Raw genomic sequence first — 23,611 nt, forward strand, 5'->3', positions numbered from 1 at the left:
GACTTGTATAAGTAGAAAACAGAAAATTACCAGAAAGGCTTAAAAATTAAACTGGAGAATGAAGCAGTGTTTGGCCTAGTGATTAAGATGTTGCAGGGATGCCTGCATTCCATGTTGGAGTGCCTGGGCTGGGGTCATGGCTGTGTTCCTGATTCTGTCTTCCTGCTGCTGTGCATCTCGGAAGGCAGCAGTTGATGGTTCAAGTACTTGGGTCCCTGCCCCCCATGAGAAAGACCTGTTTCTTGGCTGTAGCCTGGCCCATCCTCAGTGGTTGACAATGCTCTCTCTAGCTTGCTCCCTCTCTCTCTCCTCCCTCCCTACTCCCTCTGAAATAAATTAAATAAATAAATAAATAACTGGAGAGAAAGCATTGAAGCATAAAGGGTAGTTCATAAGAATTTTGAGAGAAAAGGAGGAAAGTTACACCATGCACCTCTTCTATGTCAACTATTGGATTTACTGTGACCTCAGTAACATTTAAAGTGAATGTAAAAGAGTTCTTTTCCTTCCAACTATGGTGAAAAACTGTTTTCAAGAATGAAAATGTGCCCCATTCCTTCTTCGTTTTCCTCCCTCTTCAGGGAAAAGAAGGAGCATTTATGGTTCGAAATTCCAGCCAGGTGGGAATGTACACAGTGTCCTTATTTAGTAAGGCTGTGAAGTAAGTATGATGATGATTTCTTTCTTTTCTTTTTCTATGTATGTTCTTTGAATGTGCTAATCACATCATCGCATTTCAGAATAAGACGCCATCTACTTGCAGGGGGCTGTTCTCTGGGTGAGCCTATCTCTTGCCCACCCAGGCAACAGCGGAGTGCCTGAGCACAGCCTCAGGAAGCATTTATTAAAAAACTCCTGGCTGATTCCCTTCCATGCAAATCTAAGCCCAGAAAGAGAGCAAAATAACAATGGAGTCTCTGCACTCTCAACCCTAGTCATGCGCTGAGCTAAGAAACCTACCCCAATATCCAGTGCTTAGTGAGTCCTTCCAGAGTCAGCAGAAGGCTGAATCCATGTAGCTATGTTCTCTGCATAGCCTCTTTTTAAGGTGCTGTCCTCTCTGTGTGGCTGAGTTCCAGTCTGAAACCAAACTTATAGATTCAAATGCTAGCTCTGCCATTTCAAGCTTTCATGGCATTGAGCAAGTTGAACAAATGCCTGTGGCTCAACTTTGTCACTTGAAAAGGGGGTATAATGATGATGATTATGTTCTAGGGCTACTGTTAGCTAATCCATATGGGATTAAAACTGTCTGGCACATGGTGAGCAATTAATAAGCTAAGAGCAGTTACAGTTATTGTTGTTGCTGCTGGCAAAAGTAGTTTTCCTTGCTCCACTCTCTGCACCCCAACACCTAGGCATGTAAGACACTCCATAGTCATCTCATACAAAGCCATCCATCGCCAACATCTGGAGTGCTATAAGTCACTTTGCCACTGGTTGTTAGCTCTTTTGTCCTTGTAATTGTCCAACAAAGCACACAGGACAGTTGCTTTTATTTCACCATTTTACAGATGGAAGGATTGAGGGTCAAAGAGAGTTTATAAAGATCTGCCCACAAAGTGTCTGACTTGAAACCAGGCTTCCAATAACAAGTTATGTTCCTTTATCCACATTCTGTGTCTACACTGAAACCCTCAATATTTTGGAACAGGAATCAGACCAAAACTTGATTAGGATAATTTGGAAACACATATTTCTATGTGTGTGTCCTTTTTCAACAGTGAATCACATTACCCTCTGCCTTGGTACCTTCTGCGTGTACCCTATCCCATGATGCTTATGTTTATATTTATGATAATTAAGTGATGAAAGTGATGAAAGTTATTTTATTTTGAGAAGGTTTTTATAACACCTATCTCCAGTGTGAGATGATAGGATGTACCCTGAGTGGTTGTACAACATTTTTCAATGCCAGAAGTCCTGTCCCCAGTGCATCTCAGTTGCACATGATGACACCTGGATACTGGCTAAAGCCAAGAACTAGGAGAAGACTTTGATCACTGAGTATAAAAAGCTCTATGACCCTCTGGCCCTGAAGTTTCCACCAAACCTCATATTAAATGCCTTAATCACACTTTTTGACACCAGATTCATTTCTGAAGGTGACCATGTAGACAAATCAGAAAAGAGATAAGGAATCAAATGAAAACAGTCCTAATTAATGAAAACGAAACCCTCTTTTATGAAACTTCCTCAATGGGCTTGAGTGAATTTCATGCTGACACCACAAGCCAGTTGGCCATTTGCACCAAAAATATGCACCCTTTCTCCTCTTTATAATTGCAGCTTTAACTAGAATGATATTACAACCACAGCAATTTATTATTATTTATTATGTTTCTTATGTGCCAAGCATAGAGCAGATAGACAGATATTGAATCTATATAACAACCAGATGAAGTAGTTAGCAAGCTGTGCAACTGGACTCAAAGCCCAGTTCTTGACCACTGTGCAATACTCTGAAATGTGAAACAGGTGTATTATTTTTGATTAGCCTAAAGCAGTGTGCCTCAGCTCACCACTGTTTTCTAAAAGTAAAGGAAAAGAATAGACTATTTTATGGGGAGAAAGTACAAGCTCGCATGAGGAATTAAAGGACAGCCTCATCAACTTCAAACCGCAAGCCCCACTCCCAAAAGAACTTTCTACTCGTGCTCAGGGGTGGGAATACTCACAGCCTAATCGTCTTGGCCTCCCTCACTTTTATCTCCATCATTATCCTAAAAGAGAATTCATGTTGTGAATAATGATCGTGAAGAGCTTCAAAGCCTCTCAAATGTCAAAGGAAGATTTGAGTTTTATAATTATTAAGGGTGGAAAGTTGAAATTTTATTGTAGATGAATTCAGTATGTGCACGAAGGATACGTTGAGTTCAGAGCAGAGCCTCTTCCATAATTACTGGGTGTCATGAGTACCTCCCGATAAACACCAGCTGTCAGGGCTGGGAACCCCTCCTGACTTCCGTCTCCTGACATCCATACATTTAAAATAATTATCTAACCATTGCTGAATCAAGCTTCAGTCATTTATGTAAAATGCTTTTTTAAAAAACATTTTCTTCTTTACTAGTGATAAAAAAGGAACTGTCAAACATTACCATGTGCATACAAATGGTGAGAACAAATTATATCTGGCAGAAAACTACTGTTTTGATTCCATTCCAAAGCTTATTCACTATCATCAACACAATTCAGCAGGTAACCTATTTCAATCTTTCTTTTATGGGATCTTGTTGGTAAATATCCGTTTTCTTGGATACTACTGATCATAATATTCCTAATTATATAGGGAACCTCGAAAGTAGGAAAAAATGCTGTTGAGCCCTTTGGTTATGTGACTTTTAACTTATTTTCCTGGAATATAACAAGGTATACTCCAAAATGCCATAAAGAATGACACTGAATGAGTTGAACAACTTAAAAGGATAAATTATCTTTATAAAAGTATCTGTAAGGTTTCTCCTGCCTATAGAAACAAGTTAATTCTAAAATTCAAATATTACAGAAATATATGTCAATAGGTGGAGAGCCTCCATGGACAAGTTAGTGTCTATTATGATAGATTTTTTGTATGCTGATACTAACACTTATGATTCATTATATATAAATAGAAATGATATGTATATACATTACCTTTTTACAGAAATGAGATCATTCTACACCTACTGTTCAGCTTTCTTTTTCTCTTCATTATGTCTTAGGGATTTTTCTTTGTATGTATAGCTTATTTTGATCTATTTAACAGCTACATAGAATTCTTTGGCAGAGTTACTCCATATTTTTTTTAATTTACTTGACAGGTCGAGTTATACATAGTGAGAGAGAGAAAGACAGAGAGAAAGGTCTTCCTTCCATTGGTTCACTCCCCAAGTGGGCGCTACTGCTGGTGCTGCACCAATCCAAAGCCAGGAGCCAGGTGCTTCCTCCTGGTCTCCCATGCGGGTGCAGGGCCCAAGCACTTGTGCCATCCTCCACTGCCTTCCCGGGCCACAGCAGAGTGCTGGACTGGAAGAGGAGCAACTGGGACTAGAACCTGGTGTCCATATGGGATGCCGGCGCCACAGGCGGAGGATTAACCAAGTGAGCCACGGCGCCGGCCCCCTGCATAATTTATTCACCCAGCTCTCTGTTGGTTCGCAGATGGGTCATGTTCAATATTTTGACATTGCAATGGATGCTTCAGTGTACAATCTTGTGCACATAGCCCTGTGTACCCAGATAGTTCCTATAGCCAAATTCCTAGAAGTGGAATTTCTGGCACAAAGGCTAAGACTATTAAAAATGTCCATGTTGCCAAGTGTTTTTAAGAAACATCCAATCCCACTAACAACAATTTCTCTCATCCTCACCAACATTCTTTTAAATGCTTGCCTAATTGACTGGTGAAAGTAATAGAGAAATCCCTTGTGTGCTGTGTGTTGGAGAATAGTGACTGAGAAGGAGCCATGGACTCAGTGTCAAACCTGCTCTACTCTGCCTGCCTTCCTTGCTGTGCATAGACGAATTGGCCTTACCTCTGCCTTCCATTTTAGTTCTTTCTTATATTTTTCCTTTTCCCCAATTTCTTTGATTGTTCGTTGTAATCTGTAGCATCCCAAAAGTCGCTTTTGTGAAAAGTATTGTATAAATAGACATCTCTATATGGAATGATTCCACCTGAAATTATGCACAAGAAAGTTCACAGTGTGAAGAAAATATTAAGATGTTTCGGCCGGCGCCGCGGCTCACTAGGCTAATCCTCCGCCTAGCAGCGCCGGCACACCGGGTTCTAGTCCCGGTCGGGGCACCGGATTCTGTCCCGGTTGCCCCTCTTCCAGGCCAGCCCTCTGCTGTGGCCAGGGAGTGCAGTGGAGGATGGCCCAAGTGCTTGGGCCCTGCACCCCATGGGAGACCAGGAGAAGCACCTGGCTCCTGGCTCCTGCCATCGGATCGGCGCGGTGCTCCTGCCACAGCGCGCCGGCCGTGGCGGCCATTGGAGGGTGAACCAACGGCAAAGGAAGACCTTTCTCTCTGTCTCTCTCTCTCACTGTCCACTCTGCCTGTCAAAAAAAAAAAAAGATGTTTCTTTAGATTTGTTTTATTAATATCATTTTCTAGAGTTTTCTATTTGTGAGTGTATTTTATGACCCACATAATATGTCATTATAGCAGTAGTTCTATATATATATTTCTGAGAAATGTGTTAATTTTAAAATTTTATTTATTTCAATTTTGCTGATTAAATCTGGAGGATTTTAAAAAGCAAACAAACACATTATACATAGAACACTCATATAAAAAGCAAACAAATACATAGAAAAAGGAAGAAGGGGAAAAGGACATGGGTGATAGTTCCCATAATTTGGAAAACATCCACATTTAAAGCAAGAAATATCTGTTTTTCAAATGAATTCTTTCAAGCTACTATAATTAGTATGATGAGTTTAACCTAGCTTTACCATGACCCTATGTGAACAAAATTATTTGACCAATGAATGAAATTTAGTAATAGACTCAATTTTTTAAAAAAATTTAGGTCGTTTATTTTTTATTTTATGCCTTCAAAACATCCTGAACTCTTTGCTCTTTCAGCTACTGTGGAGAGAGGATGGTTGTGAACCAATGTTATGCAATGTGACGTAATATAATAAAATGATGTGATGATATGATGCTGATTCCATTACAGGCATGATCACAAGGCTCCGCCACCCAGTGTCAACCAAGGCCAACAAAGTCCCAGTATCTGTGTCCTTGGGAAGTGGTATGGACATACCTTTGGGCTCTTAAATTTCATTTCTCACCATTTTGGGTCTAAAAATTTATGGGTGATAAGCTGAAAGCGGGGGGGCAACAATGAGGGCCCTGTTCAGATCATGCCAGACAGGACTTTATCCCTAATATATTTGTTCTTTTTCTTTCAAAAGAAATTCTTGCCTCCCAAATTCTATCTTTAGTCTCCCCAGCATTACCAAAAAGATTGTGAGATTTTTCTTACTCAATCCAATCATTAGCCTCTAGCAACCCATTGCCTGACCTTTCTTGTTCTTGACTTCTGTGCTGCTCAGCAGAGTCAGTACCCAGCCTGCATGTTTAGGATAGTGACACCCACTCAGAGCACAGCTGAATTGGCTTGAGATGAAAATGTAACCATAACTTACCAACATAAGGGCATGGAATATGTTTGGCATTGAATCTCTTCAGGATTCCCGCCAGTTGGCAAAGTTTTTCCTTTGAGTCTTCTTATCAATAACTGTAGCTGCTTCAAGAACAATATTGTCCTGAGCAACAGCATCATGCGCTCATAAGACCACATTTGTTTAAAGTTAACAGCCTGAAAAGGAAAAGGCTCATGTTTCTTCATATCGTGGGTATGGAAATCTCACTAGAGGGGAAACCACGTGGGAAGCTGTTGGCCCCAAACCCTTCTACTCTGAACCTAAAGAGTGTCTGTCTTGCCTTCTTAGGAATCTGGGAACTAAAAAGAGAAGAGATTACCCTGTTGAAGGAGCTAGGAAGTGGCCAGTTTGGAGTGGTCCAGCTGGGCAAGTGGAAGGGGCAGTACGATGTTGCTGTGAAGATGATCAAAGAGGGCTCCATGTCAGAAGACGAATTCTTCCAGGAGGCCCAGACAATGATGTAGGTTTTCCCAGTAGAATGGCAGTTGTCCCTCGCCAGCGAGGACATGTGCACTAACAAGCCTGTCTCTAACATTTGCAAGACCTAGAGCAAGAATCCATAATATTTATATAAATATGCACAAGTTAGAAGCTGAGCTAACAAACTTAAATAAAACCAGTTCAGTGCTCCCACTTTAACAAGTATAACTTCACAACAACCTAAAGGTCATGTTCAAATTTAGAATTCCCTCTATAGAGAAACTCTATAGAGAAACTAACTTCTGGTCTATGGTTCCCCCAAAGTCCCACATCTCCCGCTCTCCTTCCATCCTTTCCCCAGTTCCCTTCTGCACCCAGCGAGGTCTCGTACTTAGGTTGCAGGCACAGCATTCAGCACACCCAAGCTCCCTCAGTGTCTCCAACAAACAACTATCCACTAACCAATGATCTTGGCTAAGGATAGCACAGATCACCATTTGGGGGACTGGCCCAGGAGGGGTCTACATAGGTGCTGGAGGAGGCCACAAGACTATGTGGACAAGGGGGCCCAGAGTCCTAGTACCCCAGGGTAACTAAGAGTGGGACAGTAAGGCTCTAGGCAGGAATGTCTCCTTGGCTCTGTGGTCTCCTCGTCCTTTGGGAGGTGCATGGTGGAATGCGGGTCACAGTGGGGCTGTCACACAAGGCTGAGGCAGTGCTTGAAACTAATACGCTGCTGGCGATATCCTTTTCCTCCTTGCACCTTCAGTACAGCCCAGTTAAAACTCCCTTCTCACTCTACTTCTCTCCTTGCTTGATAAATGAAGATACCCTACCTAACAGATCTCAGCTCCGAGCGCAGCATGGTGAATTAGACTTTGTAGGGTAACCAAGCAACCAGGTTTGCCTGAGACTTTCCTGGGTCTACCAATCGCAAGTCCTGCATCCTTGGATATTCCTCAGTCTCAGGCAAACCAGGACAGTTAGTCACTCTACTTTTCGGGGAACCAATCAGCCTGGTATAAAAAGCAGTGTGATAGCAGGGCTTTGGTCAAAGACAGTTGAAAGCACAAGTCCTAACCTGTTACAGATTGAGAATACTTTAAGAATTATTATTTAAATATTATATAGTGTTTACAGGCATTTCTCCAAACACTTGATAAATATTAACTCATTGAATTATCCAAAAAAGCCTATGAGAGATGTACTATTGCTTTGTTTATATAATAAACTAAAGTGCAGCCAATAAGAAAAAACTTGCACAAAGTCAACAAGCTAATAAAAGTGGCAAAGCTGAGCAGCAAAGCCAGGCACATTCCAGTGTCCGTTTCCTTAGTCATTGTCTTGTGAAGACTAAAGGGACCAGGACAATCTAGAGCAAGCATTTCACCACAAGTGCAAGACTGTTTGGAAGCAGAAGTTCTATGTGGATGTAAGCCTTTGGCCAAGGCCAGCTTCCTGGGCACGTGACCTACACAGTTGCAAGGGCCCCCAGCACGTGGAAGAGCTGTGTACTTTAGTACTTCAATGTTGCCATCCTGAAATGCTTCATAATTCTTAGACAAGAATTCCTGCATTTTCATTTTGCACTAGTACCTAGAAATTACATAGCTAGTTCTGCCTTTGACAAATGAATTGTCATAAAACCAGGGAGGGAGCCCTTGCTAGTCTCCTTTTGTAGGAGCGAATAAAATGGCAGAATCTGGAAATTGGGCACATGGTGCAACCCCTGAGTCCTGTTGAAACTTTAATCATTTTTTCCATTACAGTAGTTGCAAATAATCATAAAACATCATTATCACCTACACATAAAGAAAAATACCAAACTGTGTCGCAACAGGAAAATGTTAAATCCCAATGCACTGATCAAACTGAGGCCTATCATGTAGGGACTATCACTGTTGACTTTGTGTTCCTACCCACGAACCCCTGGGCAGGGACTACATTTGCTCAAAGAACAGCTTTTATTGGGTGATGGACCTTTGGCCTACCGCAAGCCTTCCCTTTGAAGGGAACAGTTCTGAGAGCCATTTAAGGCTCTAAAATTGCTCAAAGATGTGTAACTGAGCTCACTACCTGAGTAACATTGTAAGCTATGTCCTTATTTTAAATGTAGATAGAAGAAAATAAGCAGATATTTAATAAATCTTCACTTGTTAAAAATTTAAAAGTTGTTAACATGCTAAATTTAGGTTTAACTTATACATCTGAACATTAAAGAATTATCCTGTAAATTGATGTAGATAAATCATGTGACAAGTTGATGAAGTTATAAAAACTGAACATTCATCCTGTCGTGATCCACCAGAAGTGCTATGCCATGTGGTAGCTACTACATTTCTCACTGAAAAAATAATGTGACAATAATGTAAAATGATCTTTTTGAATGGTATATATCTGGGAAGTACTGTGATGTTTTGATACATATATACATTGTGTGATGATCTCATTGGGGAGGCTAATGAAATATACATTTTATATATAAAATAGCTATTTTGAAATATACATTTTATAAAGATTTATTTTATTTATTCATGAAGAGAGACAGGGACAGAAAGAGATCTTTTATCTGCTGACTCACTGGCCAAGTGACTGTGATGGCCAGGGCCAGGCCAGGCCAAGGTCAGGAGTCTGAAACACTTTCTGGGTCTCCCACACGGCTGGCAGGGGCCCAAGGACTTGGGCCATCTTCTGATGCCTTCCCAGGTGTATTAGCAGGGAGCTGTTTCAGAAGTCGAGCAGCTGACACTTAAATCAGTGCTCTGAAATAAAATGCCTAAGGCTACCATCACCCTGTGGTGCACTAGATTCCAGGACTATCCTTCCCATCTGGCTGCAACTTAGCACCCATTCATCAACCTCTCTTTATTACCTATTTCCTCCTACCCCCTGCAGCCTCTAATAACCACCATTCTACCCAACTTCTATGAGATCAACATTTTTACATTTCCTGTGTGAGTGAGATCAGGCAGTATTTGTCTTTGCTGTGCTGGACCTAGTTCACTCCACCTCCCATCTAATCCTGAACCTAACGATCATTTTCATTTTACCCACACCCTTTCTATTATGGGATTTTTTAGAATTAAATATTTAGACATGAGAGTTAGATACTTTAAAATGGAAGTGACTTTTTTTGGATGCAGCTTTCTCCAAATTCAAGATGCTGCAAGACTAAACAGGGTTTCTGAGACAACAGGTCATCACTGCCCTGATTCCCTACAGGAAAGTTGAACAAAGCATCAAGAAACTGCTGATACAGAGGCTTTTTTTTTTTTTTTTTTTTTGCCTCCAAGGGTATTGTGATCCCGAGATGAGGTCCTGAACTTTTTCCTGACCTTCTCTATTCAAGTAGAAGGGAGGAAATCATGTCAAAAATCTGAAAGTGATTCATTTCTCAGGACATCTGGAAAATGGAGTGTGGAAATTCAGTACTGAACTTTGAAAATCTGTTCTTTCCAGGAAACTCAGTCATCCCAAGCTGGTTAAATTCTATGGAGTGTGTTCAAAGAAATATCCCATATACATAGTGACTGAATACATAACCAATGGCTGCTTGCTTAATTACCTGAAGAGTCATGGAAAAGGACTTGAACCCTCCCAGCTCTTGGAAATGTGCTACAATGTCTGTGAAGGCATGGCCTTCTTGGAGAGCCACCAGTTCATCCACCGAGACCTGGTAAGCAGAGCCATTGGAAGCTCAAAGAAGAAAAGAAAGTAGCCCTCAGTTCCCACCCTGAGGGATGGGCCATCGGGAGGGAGGGCAAGGAGGGTGCCTTCACTTTTACTTTACTCATTTGCCACTTGTGTAAGCACATGAGACTTTCAGAATAATCACATTTAAAAATAAACGATTTGAAGTGTGGGAAGAATGGTAAGAGTAAAATAAGCCATCAAGATCTACATAGCTGAGTTTGATATGGAGGAAAAGAGGTGGGAAGGAAAATGGCCAATTTAGTGTTTGTTGGAACCATCAAATCCAACGTAGCCTTTTAAATTCTGGAATGACTTAATGGTAAAGCAGTAATTTGACATAATAACTAAAAATACAAGAAAATAGAAGTGAAATTGTGTGTGTGTGTGTGCATGCGTGTGTGTGTTTGGGTTGGTGTGGATGGGAAGTGTTGCGCTTGGTGCTCACTGGGGTTTGTCTTCAGAGCTTTCTTGTGCTGGGCAGCAGCACACCATGCGCACTAGGCCAGATGCCTTGCCTGGGTCCCTAGTGTCACTAGGTCCCTAGTGCAGCATTTATGCCTTCAAAATGTCTGCCAATACACTTTATCTAGTGGTAGAAAGGGAGACCCTAGACGCTCCCGTTTAAAGCATCACTCCTACTGCTTGGCAAGGAGGAATGCTTGGGTGACAGATACTTCTAGAAGCACATTTATGTTTTGAGAAACTGAAAATTACAAAGGAAAAAGCGACAACTTCAGAGAATTTGGCGTTGTGATAGACAATGAGATTTTGCTGGGAATTTGGCTTAAAAGGAGGAAACTTCTGACTGACGTCTGGAGATTCTTGCTCACTTTTCCGACTCGCTGATTTGTTTCTCCTCCGAAGGCTGCTCGGAACTGCTTGGTGGACAGTGATCTCTCCGTGAAAGTGTCCGACTTTGGAATGACTAGGTAAGCGACTCCAGTGGGACCACCCATGCAGGTGCACTTTCCATTAGCATTTGAACGCCATCATAATTAAAGGCCTTCGGTCGATATAGAAGGGGCTCTGAGCTGGTGGCTTATGAATTTGCGTGCTTGCCCTCCCCCTCCCCCCCACTGCCTCTGGCTATCTGTGAAACACTTCACCTGTACAATGGGATTGTTTTTCGGAAATCCCTGAGCTCACTTTCTTTAGTTCTTTAACATTGCAGCATTTTATAAACTTGAGTGAATTCCATAAAGATCCTAAATATTTGAATACCATATATTACAACCACATCCTGTGGGCAAATTTTTTTTTTTTTTTTTTTTGAGGGAAGGGGCTGGGATGCCTGTGATTTAGCCTTTTTTTTTTTTTTTTTTTTTTTTTTTTGACAGGCAGAGTGGACAGTGAGAGAGACAGAGAGAAAGGTCTTCCTTTGCCGTTGGTTCACCCTCCAATGGCCGCCGCGGCCGGCGCGCTGCGGCCGGCGCACTGCGCTGATCTGATGGCAGGAGCCAGGTGCTTCTCCTGGTCTCCCATGGGGTGCAGGGCCCAAGGACTTGGGCCATCCTCCACTGCACTCCCGGGCCACAGCAGAGAGCTGGCCTGGAAGAGGGGCAACCGGGACAGAATCCGGCACCCCGACCGGGACTAGAACCTGGTGTGCTGGCGCCGCAAGGCGGAGGATTAGCCTAGTGAGCCGCGGCGCCGGCCGTGGGCAAATATTTATGATGCATTTTTAACACAATCAAGGCTCCTTCAGCTCTTTGGGGACTTTTAAAAAAGATTTTATTTATTTGACAGGTAGAGTTACAGACAGAGAGAGGGAGAGACAGAGAGAAAGGTCTTCAATGTGCTGGTTCACTCCTCAAATGGCCACAACAGCAGGTGCTGGGCCAGTCTGAAGCCAGGAACCAGGAGCTTGTTCTGGATCTCCCATGTGGGTGCAGGGGCCGTCTTCCACTGCTTTCCCAGGCCATAGCAGAGAGCTGGACTGGAAGAGGAGCAGCTGGGACACAAACCAGTGCCCATATGGGATGCCAGTGCCACAGGCAGAGGCTTAATCTACTATGTCACAGTGCTGGCCCTGTATGGGGAGGCTCTTAAAAATGGTCCAAGCATTAACACAAGGAAAGTTTTTGTTATCAAATCATGGGGGCCTGCGCTGTGGCATAGTGGGTAAAGCCGCTGCCTGCAGTGCCAACATCCTGTATCGGCACTGGTTCGAGTCCCGGCTTCTCCTCTTCCAATCCAGCTCTCTGCTATGGCCTGGGAAGGCAGTAGAAGATGGTCCAAGTCCTTGGGCCCCTGCACCCGTGTGGGAGACCCAAAGGAAGCTCCTGGCTCCTGATCAGCCGCAGCTCTGGCTGTTGCGGCCAATTGGGGAGTGAACCAGCAGATAAAAGACCTCTCTCTCTGCCTCTCCCCTCTCTCTATAACTCTGACTTTCAAATAAATAAATAAATCTTTAATTAAATAAATAAATGTTTACTTTAAAAAAATCACTGAATTTTCTGCATTATCCAACAAGGCATAAAAGTGTACACTGGGACTCACAATTTGGATACATTTCAGTTACAATTGAAAAGAGCCTTCCCTTTCCTTGGTTCTCAAAGTCGTACTATTTAAGTCTCAGAGAAAATTCTCCTGGGTGTACACAGGAAGTGAAGAAAAACTCATTGGCCTTTCTAGTCAACAAGCACTCGCTGAGTGCCTGCTGAGTGCCTAAGTTCTGTGGAGACACTGAGATGAGTGTGCTAGTCCCTGCCCTCAAAAGTGCTCGCATGTAGTCCTGACCTTGACACCAAATAGAGCCAAGAAGTTATATTGACTCAACAGAAACTCCCACAGTTCTCAGGAGGAATAATGCCACTTAAAAGAAATCTGCCGAGTTGGTAGAGGCCAGCTGTGTATTTAATAAACATGGATCCAAAATGCCATAGGAAGATCTGGTTTTCTGTTTTTTTAATGTCCTATCCAAAATTCAGTGTAGTACAAACCATGGGAACCATAGTAATTCCTCTGGGACTCTTCAGTTTTGGCAAGGTGTCCCTTTAGCTGTGTGCACCTGCCATCACTCCATCAGCCTGTGTATGAGTCTCCCACACTGATACCCCAAGCGTATGGCTCTCCCAAGGGCAGCAGACATGATCTGTTCACAGCTCCTTAGAGCAGAGAGCAGCTCCCAGGACAGGGGAGCTGATCCCCAACTTTTCTTCCAAAGAGAAATTCTGGCTGTTGTTCCAGCACCCAGACGACATGCTACCAGGTTCTCTGTGGCTTTGGAAAAGGGAGGCAAAGGGTCTCGCTCTGATGAGGGAATCCTGGAGGCGACCCACCAGACCCTGTTGGCCATGAGGCTCTGGGGCCACATCATTTAGACGCCTGTGGCTTAATTAAATCCCGATCAGTTGAAAGAAGATTTAAGCTATGAGAAAACTCACCCAGAGGTGCCAGGGTAGTACTTTCGGTGTCTGTGGTGGTGTCTGGGGAGCTGAGGGGGTTTGGAGAGAAAGCACGCAGAGTGCTGTATGTAATCCTATGGAAATGTGGCTTAGTGTTACCACTGCTAATATTTGGAAGAATGATCTCATCCACATTTTCCCCCTGATAGTTTAAATTACAGTAGAAATCTCCAGCACATTTTAGGATATAAAACTTTCCTGTTGACTTTATCCAAATATTAATTTCCATAATTTTTATTTTCCTATTTTCTCTAGTTAAAAGTCCTTATGTTTTCATTCGTAGTTTTGGCTTTTGGTGGACAAATAGAGCTCACCCCCATTAATAATATCAATTATATGTACTTATTGTGAGAAATGTAGCAGCAGTGTATAAAGTCAAAAGGAAAATCTGGCCCCACTCTTTGCCCCATCTTCATTACTAGGAGCAATCAGCACTAGCATATTTGGGGGCCTTCCCTCAGACCTTATTCTTAAGCACACCTAGTCAATCACATTTGCAAATACGCACTTTTGCTATCTGTTCCCACACAAATGGAATCAGGGATCAGGCAATTTTTTTTAAAGATTTATCTTACTTGAAAGAGTTACAGAGAAGTAGAGACAGAGCGAGAGAGAGGTCTTTTATCTGCTGGTTCACTCCTTCACTCCCCGAACGGCTGCAACAGCCGGAGCTGAGCCTGTCTGAAGCCAGGAGCCAGGAGTTTCTTCCAGGTCTTCCACGTGGGTGCAGGGGCCCAAGGACTTGGGGCCATCCTCCACTGCTTTCCCAGGCAAATTAGCAGGGAACTGGATCAGAAGTGGAGCAGCCGGGACTCGAACCTGCACCCATATGGGATGCCGGTGCTGCAGGCTGGGGCTTTAACCCACTGCACCACAGCACTGGCCCCAGATCAGACATTTAACCTAGTGATTAAGATGCCTGTGTCCCATATCAGAGTTCCTGGGTTCAAGTCCTGATTCCAGCTTCATGCTAATGCAGACCCTGGGTGACAGCAGGTGATGGCTCAGGTAGTTGGATTCCTGCCACCTGGATTGCTTTCCCAGCTCCTGATTCTGGCCTCAGCCAAGCCCTAGCCATTGAGGGCATTAGGGAGTGAGCCAGCAGATTGGAGTTCTCTCTGTATCTCTGTTTCTCTCTGTGTGTCTGTCTCTCCAATTTAAAAAAGATTAAATACAATCACATACTCGCTTTTGCACATAGCCATATGCTATGAGCATCTTTTTATTTCAGTAAATATAGAGCTATATCATTTTTTTAAAATGCTGCCAACTATTCTATTGTATTTATGTATCATAATATATTTAATTACTCCTCCACAAAGGGATGTTGAAGTTGTTTCAAAACATTTTATCATTATTCCAAAGAAGGGTTTAGTGAACATCCATAAACACATGTTTTTCTGATTGGATATTTCCATCGGATATTTTTCATCATTGTCCCTATAGAACAGCAGAGGATTAGAAGGAACTTACATGTTCAGCCAGTAAACATGATGCTGCAGCAGCAAATGTAACCACAGGGAAAAATGCTTGTGATTTGCCATTAAATGGAAAATCAAAGCAAATCTCAATGTAACTGAAACCCAATTTTGCTCAAATTGGAAAGTACAGACAAAATGTACTTTGATAGAATTACAGGTTATCTTTGGGGTGGGATTCTGAGTGACTTAGTCTTAACATTTTCAGGTTTTTCTAAATTTACCAAATTCTTCACACTCAGATTTTGCTATTTTCAAAGTTAGATATCATTTTTAAATGCTTGCAAATCATAAGCATCCTGGAGCTAAGTTCACACATTGAAAGAAAGCAAAAAACATCCAGAAACCCAAGACACTCAGCGGAGACTCCGCATGGCTGGACATCCTGCAGCCGCCAGTGCCGTAGAGGCAATGATGGGCGACAGAGGGCTTCCTGCCTTGCGCCACCGTGACGCTGAAGGGCTGTGTTGATGTTTTCCTCCACAGGTATGTCCTTGATGACCAGTATGTCAGTTCAGTAGGAACAAAGTTTCCGGTCAAGTGGTCAGCCCCGGAGGTGTTTCACTACTTCAAATACAGCAGCAAGTCAGATGTGTGGGCATTCGGTAAGGATGTGGCCACACAGGACCCGGCCCTATGTCGTAAGCTTGCTTCCACAACAGGAAACCACAGAGCAGCAACATCCATTTTTAAAGGCCTTGAGCATTTGCAAAATGATACACATGGCTTAAGATAAGCAAGAGGGTGAAGAACATGATTTTCTTTCTTGGGTGGGTTGGTAGGATGTCTTCTCACACCTGGTAGAATTTACATCCCATGAGTGCTTTCTCATAAAACTCAAAGGCATAAAAACTTTTCTTATGAAGATTTCAAACTGTTTCCTAAACTAAATCTGAGCTTGCCAAAGATCCAAAATACTTAAGGGCTGCAAATCAAGTCACTGATGTTCTGAGTGAAAGTAACTGAGAGCCATTCCCTTCCGAAGGACCCCATTCTTTGGGCAGCCCTAGTGTAAACGCCGGATATGACTTGGGAGTTTCTTTGGTTCATACCTGGCCTCAAATGGTCTCCTCTCTGTGTTAAAATCCACACTTCAGTCTGGGGTAGATAAGCCACAGCCCAGGACCAAGTCAGATGGTCTGTTTCTGTAAATAACACAGCCATGCTCGTTCACTCACGTATCATCTGTACCTGATGTAGTAGTTGCCACAGATACAGTACGACCCACAAAGTTTAAAATGCTCCCTTGGTGGCCCTTTACAGAAAGTTTCCAGACTCCTATTTTATTAAAAGATCTGTATTGACATTTAGTAAAGGTAATCAGAAAAGGGAACCCATTCTTAAATTGTGACTCCATAGATCTTCTTACATTTTTCTACGTGGTAAGTGTCAGGTGGGCCCAGGATAAATAACCCAAGTTATTATAAAGTTATAAAATATATTAAATATGACTGAGGCCTATTTCATGCCTGTCTTATTCCATAAGTGTAATTTGATTTACTGCTTGACACCTGCAAGACTGTCTGGAAAAAGGAAAATTGAGTTAGCCAGTTATTTTTCTATGTGAAACAATTTTTTTTAAAAATTGTTCCCTTCATAAAAGTGGCATTGTTTAATGTACAAAAACAAATGTACCCAGATAAAGAGAAATTCACAAGGAATATAATTTGTGTTGATTAATTTTTATACCTTGTGTCAAAATTAGTTCCAATGTCCATCAGTTGCTATGCCTTATAAATACCCTTATTTAATAGTTATCGCTTGATTTTGATGACAAAATAGCATTACCCAGCTTAATAATTCAGCTTATTCCACAGAACTTGGCCCCGCATACTTTCTGGCTGTTTACAAACACTAAATCGATTCTGGAGCAGTTTGTGCTCAATGAGGAGATTCAAAATGAGTCTCGCCTCTGAGAGCAGTTCCCCAAGTGGAGCCGCACAGAGGTCACGATCAGTGACGTCATCCCAGAAGTGCGAGCGCAGCCTTGCAAAGAGAGCGTTGCGAGGCAGTGGCACTCTTCTCGATGGTTTTTTTAAAATGTGTGAGTGTGTTTTAAAAAAACAGCAACAACAATGTGTAAGATTGCTTTATTACAAATATTTTACATAAAATCTGTAACCTTGAAGTCAACAAAAAGTTTGAGGTTAGTACCTCAGTTACGATCTTAGAATAATTTTCCTCCTTTTTGCATATTTCTGGTTTTCCAAGTTTTTGGACCTGGCTGATGGTCGCAATTCCCTGGCCTTGACCGCAGCAGCACGATGGCTCCCATCCAAGGGCACTCAGAACGCCCTTGTGCTCTACGCGTTTCATCCCTCTTAGCCCTGGTGGCACGTCCATTAAGTGCAAACATCTCTTTGTAGACAGGGAGGCTGGTGCTGAAAGGGGTTCAGAAGCTTACCAGCCTGTCGGTGATAGCACGCAGCCTCCAAGGCCACTGCTGCTGGCTGGCCCCAATGACCACCATGACTGGAACTCAGCTTCTGACCCTGGAGTCCACCATGGCCTGCGTGAGCTTTGGGGAGCTGTGGACATCTGAACCAGGACGTGAAAACGTAGTGTGTGCACTTTGCCCAGCGGACAGCCAGGGGACTTTATCCGATTCCCGGAAGGAGAGCTGGCCCCTGAAAGATGAGGCGGCACTGCAGCAATCACCCAAGGAAGGGTGTCGAGCGTGGTCTTACCCCCGGCTGCCACGCACAGGAAATCCGCTGTGCAAGGCGGTGGCTGCACACACAGCCCAGGCAGGCAGAAAGAAGAGGGAGGACTTCCAGCTGTCACTGGCAAGCGCTGAGGCTTGGCCTCCCTACTCAGGCCGTTGTCACTGAGAGGCTGAATGGGAGCCCTGCCCCTCTGCCCCCAGCAGAATCTCGGATCAAAGAAGCTGCCTCTGGCTGCCCTTGCATTCACCCGGTTTCCTGTAAGCACAGAGTCTAGGTCTCAGGAAAGTGAGGAAGACACCCTAGGCTCCAGAAGTGATGGTGCAGGCCCCGCCCCATCCCCTTCCCTTCTCACTGGCACTCATTTCCCAGCAATCCCTTGTTCTGGTCCACAGCCCCCCCTGGCCTGGGGTGTGAAGTTCATTCCACAAATCCTGCACCTTCTGATTTATTCTCCTTTCTCTCTCTCACTGTGTGTGTGTGTGTGTGTGTGTGTGTGTGTGTGTGTGTGAATGTGATGCAGGGATCCTGATGTGGGAGGTGTTCAGCCTGGGGAAGCAGCCCTATGACTTGTATGACAACTCCCAGGTTGTTGTGAAGGTCTCCCAGGGCCACAGACTCTACCGGCCCCAGCTGGCATCGGACACCATCTACCAGATCATGTACAGCTGCTGGCATGAGGTAAGCACCCCCTGGGTGAGCTGGAAGGGGTCCCAAGTGCATCAAGCATAGTTCCCGCATCACCAGCAGAACAGAGCTACTTGGAGGGAAGGTGCCTGGCACAGGGCTGGTGGCCCTGGCCGCTGCCCTCAAACGCGCATCAACTAAGGCACGTGTCCTCGGCTGACTGGACAACTGACGTCCAGCCCTGTTCTAAGAACTTCATCAACATGTACCGGTTCATTCGCCAGGAGACACACACTGTTATCACTAAGACCAACAGAAGGGGGCACAGAGGCCCGGAGAGGTTCAGTGACTTGCCCACAGCTGCTCATGGTGGGCTGACCTGCACCAGGGGCCCTGTTCTTAACCACAACACCCCGGGGCCTCTCAGGTAGCAAGTGCGACAGACGGACACTAATGAATGTGCTCCCATGCTCACTCCCCTGCCTCCCACAGTGGGACTGAAAACACCAAGCGGTTTACCATTATCCGCCCACATCAGAAAGATAGACGCGTGCCAGCAGAGGTCAGAGGAGAGGCAGAGCACCTTCCCGAAGGCGTTGAGATTCTGGGCCAAATCAGGAAGCATTTGCAAAACGTGTGAGTGGAGATGCTGTCAGAGGGAAAGGGGTGCTGGCGACCCGCACGGCACAGCGCAGAGGCGGGCGCACGGCGTGCTCACTGCAGCAGTGTCGCCAAGGGCTGCCAATGAATCTGAAGGAGCAGGTCTGGTCCAGATGCAGCAAACTTAATGACGAGGAAGAGTGCAAGTTCTTTTTTATACATAATGAGGAGCCATTGAAGACTTTTGAGCAGTGATGTGATAAAGGGGGACTTTGAAGAACATTAATCCAAGAATATCTCACAACGATCATGAGAGTTCTTCAAAAGCTTCTTGGAAGATGGAATTAAAAGATGAGTTTATTTGGGTGCAAACAAATTTTTGAGGGGCTGGCATGGTGGTGTAGCGGGCAAAGCCACCGCCTGCAGTGCCAGCCTCCCATATGGGCTCTAATTCAGGTCCTGGCTGCTCCACTTCCAATCCAGCTCCCTGCTAATGCACCCAGGAAAGCAGCAGAAGCCAAAGTGATTGGGTCCCTGCGCCCACCTGGGAGACCCAGATGGAGCTCCTGGCTCCTGGCTCCAGCCTGGCTCAGCCCTGGCCATTGTGGCCACCCGGGGGGTGAACCAGCAGGTGGAAGATCTCTCTCTCCCCCCCCAACTTATTCAAATAAATAAATAAATCTTTTAAGAAAATTTGAAACCCCACATAGTTTTTTCATAATATGCATTTTCTATGAATTTTTTGAAGACCCCCACATATGGTTCACTGACTACTAAATATAGTAGTTAAGTGTGTGGATTCTGGAACCAGACTATCTGGTTTGATTCCCATTTTGCTCACTTACCAACTGCATGACTTTGCACAAGCCTGCTTCTATTTGTGTGCTTCACTGTAGGAAAAAATACTTTCCTCAGAGGATTATTGTGTGGATTGAATGAATTATTATAAAGTCCTTAGAACAGTGCCTCACAGTATAGGCTGTGCATTTGTTATTATTGTATACATAATTACAAACCACCTGTACAGCAGGCTCTAGGCTTGATGCTAGAAATGATTGATGCACACAACTTACATAGTTCTTTTTTTATTTTATTTATTTATTTTTGACAGGCAGAGTGGATAGTGAGAGAGAGAGAGAGAGAGAGAGAGAGAGAGAGAAAGGTCTTCCTTTGCCGTTGGTTCACCCTCCAATGGCCACCGCGGCTGGCGGCCAGAGAACTGCGCTGATCCGATGGCAGGAGCCAGGTGCTTTTCCTGGTCTCCCATGGGGTGCAGGGCCCAAGCACTTGGGCCATCCTCCACTGCACTCCCTGGCCACAGCAGAGAGCTGGCCTGGAAGAGGGGCAACCGGGACAGAATCCGGCGCCCTGACCAGGACTAGAACCCGGTGTGCCGGCGCCGCTAGGCGGAGGATTAGCCTACTGAGCCGCAGCGCTGGCCAACAACTTACATAGTTCTTTATCTCTTGTCTTGGAACCTAAATTCACACTCGGGAAGAGCTGCTATATTGTTAGGGCGTATGTTTTGATATATGGCTCCAAAGATATGGCTCCAAAGATAGTCTTTTAAATGAGTGTCCAGTTGTGGGAATCACTATTTATTAAAAGATCATCTTATCCCCAGGGATGAGATACCACCTAATGGTAGTGAAATGCTATCTTAATGTTATACTAAATTTTCATAGGTATTTGTGTTTATTCGGGGTCTTTCTGCTCTTTGATCTCTGTATTCATGTGCAAGTTCCACCTTAAGTATGTAGAAGATTTATGATACTTTTTTTTTATTTGACAGGTAGAGTTATAGACAGTGAGGGAGAGAGACAGAGAGAAAGGTCTTCCTTTCGTTGGTTCACTCCCCAAATGGCCGCTACGGCCGACACTGTGCCAGTCTGAAGCCAGGAGCCAGGTGCTTCTCCTGGTCTCCCATGCGGGTGCAGGGCCCAAGCACTTGGGCCATCCTCCACTGCCTTCCCGGGCCGCAGTAGAGAGCTGGACTGGAAGAGGAGCAGCCGGGACTAGAATCCGGTGCCCATGTGGGATGGCGGCACCGCAGGCAGAGGATTAACCAAGTGAGCCACGGCGCCGGCCCTATGATTTGTTTTTAACATTAGGTAGGGTAGCTCACCCCCCACCCCATTGCTCGTCTTTCTGTATAGTTTCCTAACCATTTTTGCACATTTTAAAAATCTATGTACTACATAATCAATTTGTTTAGCTTGAAATATTTTTGAGAAGACTGTGTCTAGTTTTTATCTTGGGAAATTTGACATCTTTATGACACTGATGTGTCCTATTTCTAGAACAAGGAATGTTTAAGTTTACATGTACACTTTTCAGCAGTGTTTGAAAATTTTCCTTATTTGGTGGGCTTAATTTTTTAAGTATTTTTTGGTGTTGTTGCTATTATAAATGGGGTTTTCTCAGCCGGCGCCGCGGCTCACTAGGCTAATCTTCCTACCTTGCGGCGCCGGCACACCGGGTTCTAGTCCCGGTCAGGGCGCCGGATTCTGTCCCGGTTGCCCCTCTTCCAGGCCAGCTCTCTGCTGTGGCCTGGGAGTGCAGTGGAGGATGGCCCAAGTGCTTGGGCCCTGCACCCCATGGGAGACCAGGAGAAGCACCTGGTTCCTGCCTTCGGATCAGCACAGTGTGCCGGCCGCAGCGCGCCAGCCGCGGCGGCCATTGGAGGGTGAACCAACGGCAAAGGAAGACCTTTCTCTCTCTTCTCTCTCTCTCTCACTATCCACTCTGCCTGTCAAAAATAAAATAAAAAATAAATGGGTTTTCTCTTCCATGGTATCTTCTAATTGGTTACTGTAAGTATCTACTGTCAAAAGGAAAAGGTACCTGATGAAGGTTACTGATTCAGTTGTTAATTTTACATCTTGCTCTCTTAGTGTATTCCTTTATGGTTTGAGCTGGAGCAAACCTTGATACTATTGGGTTGTCCTGGGTATACAACCATATTGTATGCAAATAAAGACACATTTACTTTTTCTTTTCCAATTCTTGGGGCTCTAGTTGCTTTCACTTTCTGATTGCTTTGGCTGATCCCTTCAATGCAATGTTACAAGTGGTGGGTACAGTGGGCATCCTTGCCATGTTCCTGACCTTAGTAGAAATGTCAGTGATGTTTCCACGTTTTAAAAGTTGCCAGGTTCAGGACTGAATATGCATTTTTTATTTTTATTTCGTTCTCCTTTTCTTTTTTAAAAAAATATTAATCTTATTTGAAAAGCAGAGTGACAGAGAGAGAGGGAGAGAGAAAAGGAGAGGGGGAGAGAGAGAGAAATTTTCCAACCACTGCTTTACTCCCCAAATGCGCATAACAGCCAGGGCTAACCCAGGTTGCAGCCAGGAACCAGGCATTCCATCTGGGTCTCCCACATGGGTATCAGGAACCCAAGTATTTGGACCACCATCCACTGCCTTTATAGGTGTATTAGCAAGAAGCTGGATAAGGAAGGTGGAGTAGCCAGGACTTGAACCAGGCACTTCAATAGGGGATACAGATATCCCAAGCAGTGGCTTAACCCATTGCACCACAATCCCTGCCCCTATTTTTTAATTTTTATCATAACTTCCATCATCTAAAACATTTGCATATTTCTTTTATTTAGCTTCCAGAAAAGCGTCCCACATTTCAACAACTCCTATCTTCCATTGAACCACTTCTGGAAAAAGACAAGCCTTGAAGAAGAAATTCAGAGTGAACACGAGAATGAATATAAATATTGGCCAACATTTTCATTCTTATTATGGAGGAAGAGCGAGACAAAATATAATTTAGCTAGTTCTTAATAGTGTTTTGTGTGTTGTTTGTTATATTATCTTTGAATAAACAATGTAGGAAACAAAAGATTTCTTTGAAATTTAGGTCAGATTAGTAAGTTTTGTTTATGTTGTGCTTAATACAACACTTCCAGCCTACAGCAGCACATTTTCACATTGCAACATGAAAGTGTGTATCATGTGTAAAGATGGAACAGGATTGACAATTTACTTGTATTACCATTCTTTATATTGTCGCTATCATGATCATTAAATATACTATCAAGTGCAGAAATGTGGACATTTGCCTTTAGATTTTAATGCTCGCAAACTTGAGCATGTGTGAAAATCAAGTGGAGAGCTTATGAAAACATGGATTCCCAGGAACTACCCCGGAGTTCTGATAGAGCACATCTTGTGTTTTAATAAGCTCCCTGATGCTGTGATTCAGTCAGCGTGAGCTACCCCACGGCACTTCCTTATGTGATGGGACACCGTTAGGTGGTCCATAATTCAATCCAGATGGCACAATTCTCAACTGATATTTATATTAAAACAATGGCTCTTTGTGTAACCATGTACATAAATATAAAAGCTAAATAGTATTAAATAATATATTAAATGCTTCACATAGAGAAAACATAAAGATGCAATTTGATAGCTTTCTCCTTAGCCTTAACCTTAACTGTTACCAAGCTCAGTTTAGTGTAATTATTGTTTTACATCTAGAATTTATTATATTATTGCTTTCTAATCATTTTCGATCCTTGAGTTTGGAACTCTGGGACTTTAGGCTA

General features: G+C 43.7%; 1 protein-coding gene across 7 annotated transcripts in view; it reads left to right on the forward strand.

Annotated features, from left to right (window-relative positions):
* The window catches only part of BMX (BMX non-receptor tyrosine kinase), a 53,466-nt gene extending 30,357 nt beyond the window's left edge, over positions 1-23,109 (forward strand). For all 7 annotated transcript variants that reach the window (XM_008272377.5, XM_008272378.5, XM_017350007.4 and 4 more), the window contains 9 exons: positions 582-661; positions 3,074-3,201; positions 5,669-5,743; positions 6,447-6,618; positions 10,038-10,254; positions 11,136-11,200; positions 15,643-15,761; positions 18,343-18,500; positions 22,664-23,109. In XM_008272377.5, coding sequence (XP_008270599.3) covers positions 582-661; positions 3,074-3,201; positions 5,669-5,743; positions 6,447-6,618; positions 10,038-10,254; positions 11,136-11,200; positions 15,643-15,761; positions 18,343-18,500; positions 22,664-22,738 — 1,089 coding nt within the window. In that variant the 3' untranslated portion in view covers positions 22,739-23,109. The remainder of the gene's footprint in view (positions 1-581; positions 662-3,073; positions 3,202-5,668; positions 5,744-6,446; positions 6,619-10,037; positions 10,255-11,135; positions 11,201-15,642; positions 15,762-18,342; positions 18,501-22,663) is intronic.
* Positions 23,110-23,611: the final 502 nt, after the last annotated feature.

Source organism: Oryctolagus cuniculus, chromosome X (assembly GCF_051225735.1).
Source record: "Oryctolagus cuniculus isolate XC-2025 breed Fujian yellow rabbit chromosome X, ASM5122573v1, whole genome shotgun sequence".
Classification (NCBI taxonomy): Eukaryota; Metazoa; Chordata; class Mammalia; order Lagomorpha; family Leporidae; genus Oryctolagus; species Oryctolagus cuniculus.